The sequence below is a fragment of the Camellia sinensis genome, chromosome 4, assembly GCF_055761805.1.
Source record: "Camellia sinensis isolate YWXY chromosome 4, ASM5576180v1, whole genome shotgun sequence".
NCBI lineage: Eukaryota > Viridiplantae > Streptophyta > Magnoliopsida > Ericales > Theaceae > Camellia > Camellia sinensis.
The window spans coordinates 79244213-79246267 of NC_138964.1; the positions used below are offsets into that span (position 1 = coordinate 79244213).

Below are 2055 nucleotides of genomic sequence, written 5' to 3' on the forward strand. Positions count from 1 at the left end.
TTTTAGCGTACGAAGAAGTAGGAAACGAATTTGTGGAGACAACAAATTTGTAGAGAGTAGGAAATGGGTTTGTTCAAGGGAAGGTGTAAGAGAGAAGAAATACTTACAACGTGTGGAACGGGTGAGAACTCCCAGGGCAGAAACTAGACTTTTTTGTAGTGCCACATTTCGTGTGCGTTATGACAAGACAATTAAAAAATATGTTGTGACCCACTTTGTAGGGGAACACAACCATCCCTTGGCAGCCCCACACTGCGTCCCTTTTTTGTGGTCACATAGGTTTGTAACAAGTGCAGACAAAGCTCAAGCAAAGGCCATGCGCAATGTGGGTATGAGAATGAGTCAAATCATGGATTTTATGGTTCATCAATCAGGGGGTTATGAGAAGGTGGGCTTCATTCACAGAGATTTGCATAACCAGTTCCAAGCTAAGCGCAAAGTACAACTCGCAGAAGGGGATGCAGAGGGTGCCTTAGGATACTTATCAGCTAAACTAGATTCAGATCCATTATTTTTTTTCAAGTACAACGTCGATAAGGATAACCGGTTGGACAAGATTTTCTGGGCAGATGGCAGGTCTCGGATGGACTATGCTGCATTTGGTGATGTATTGGTATTTGATACAACTTATCGTACAAATCAGTATAAGAAGCCATTTGTGATTCTAGCTGGCGTGAGTAACCATTTTATGACAATCATATTTGGATGTGCTTTGTTGCCTGATGAGACAATGGACACATACAAGTGGGTGTTGGAAACGTTAATGGAGGCCATGGATGGACAAAGACCCATCTCTGTTGTAACAGATGGTGATAGGGCAATGCGTCAGGCAATCGAAAGAGTTATTCCAAATTGCAGACATCGTTTATGTTCTTGGCATCTGGAGAAAAATGCCTCAACAAATGTCCACATACCAGAATTTACTAGTGATTTCGCACAGTTGATGTTAAAGAAATGTCAAATTGTTGAGTTTGACAATGCGTGGGCTCGTATGGTGAAACAATACAAGTTGGAGAACAATAACTGGGTGTTGGAGATTCACCGCAAGCGTGATAAGTGGGTTGAGGCGTATCTTCGTGGTCACATGTTTGCTGGGATGAGGAGCACTCAACGTGTCAAGGGTATGAATGCATATTTCAATATGTTCCAAGAACAAAAGGTAAAGTTGTACGAATTTGTAGCACAATATGATAGGGCTCTTGCTAGGATGCGTGCTAATGAAGCAGAAACAGAATCTAAAACAGAGAATAGTTTCCCGGTTTTGACTACGCCATTGAGAAATTTGGAAAAACATGCAGTTGAGCTCTTTACTCGGAAGATTTTTTCATTGTTTCGACGTGAAATCAGCAAAGAGGGTAAATTGTTTGTGATGGAAAGAGTTGAGTTGGAGGATCGTCGCACCTATCGTTTTGGTGAGTACAAGGCACCAACAAGCACATGGACGGTTGAGTATTTTCTAGCAGATATCACAATAAAATGTTGCTGCTTGAAGTTTGAATCGTTTGGCATCCCTTGTTGCCACATGGTTGCTGTCATGAAATCTGAACAATTAATGTGTATTCCACCGAGTTGTGTCATGAAGAGATGGACAAGACATGTTAGGTCAGGATATCAACAACCAAGTCTTACCTAAATTTCTAGCACCCTAACACAGACAGCCCGGTTCGGTATACTAAGCTCATGTTTCAGTGAAATGTCATATTATGCCTCACACGCAGACAACGATTTTGAAGAGGCAAGGGAAATGGCTTTCCAGATGACATTGAAGATGAAAAAGCGTTGGGCAATGCGAACAAAATATAATACCGAGGTTGGGGACAAAATATTACACCCAAACTATGTGGCGTTGGTGATCCTAATGTAGTGAAGACCAAAGGGAACCCCGGAGGGACATCTTCTATGGGTAAACCTCTAAAACCAAGGCGCTGTGGGTATTGTAGGTATGGTACTTTAATTGCATGTCCTTTTTCCATCCTATTGCATGTACATGATTATTAAAATTGTTTATGCGTTATTTGCTATTGTAGGAGCATCGGACACACGAAGCGAACGTGT

At 41.7% G+C, this 2055-nt stretch overlaps 1 protein-coding gene across 1 annotated transcript; it reads left to right on the top strand.

Annotated features, from left to right (window-relative positions):
• Positions 1-349: 349 nt before the first annotated feature.
• On the top strand, positions 350-1633 carry LOC114256090 (protein FAR1-RELATED SEQUENCE 5-like). The gene has a single exon (XM_028195673.2). The coding sequence runs from the start codon at positions 350-352 to the stop codon at positions 1631-1633; it is 1284 nt and encodes a 427-aa protein (XP_028051474.2).
• The last annotated feature ends 422 nt before the right edge of the window (positions 1634-2055 follow it).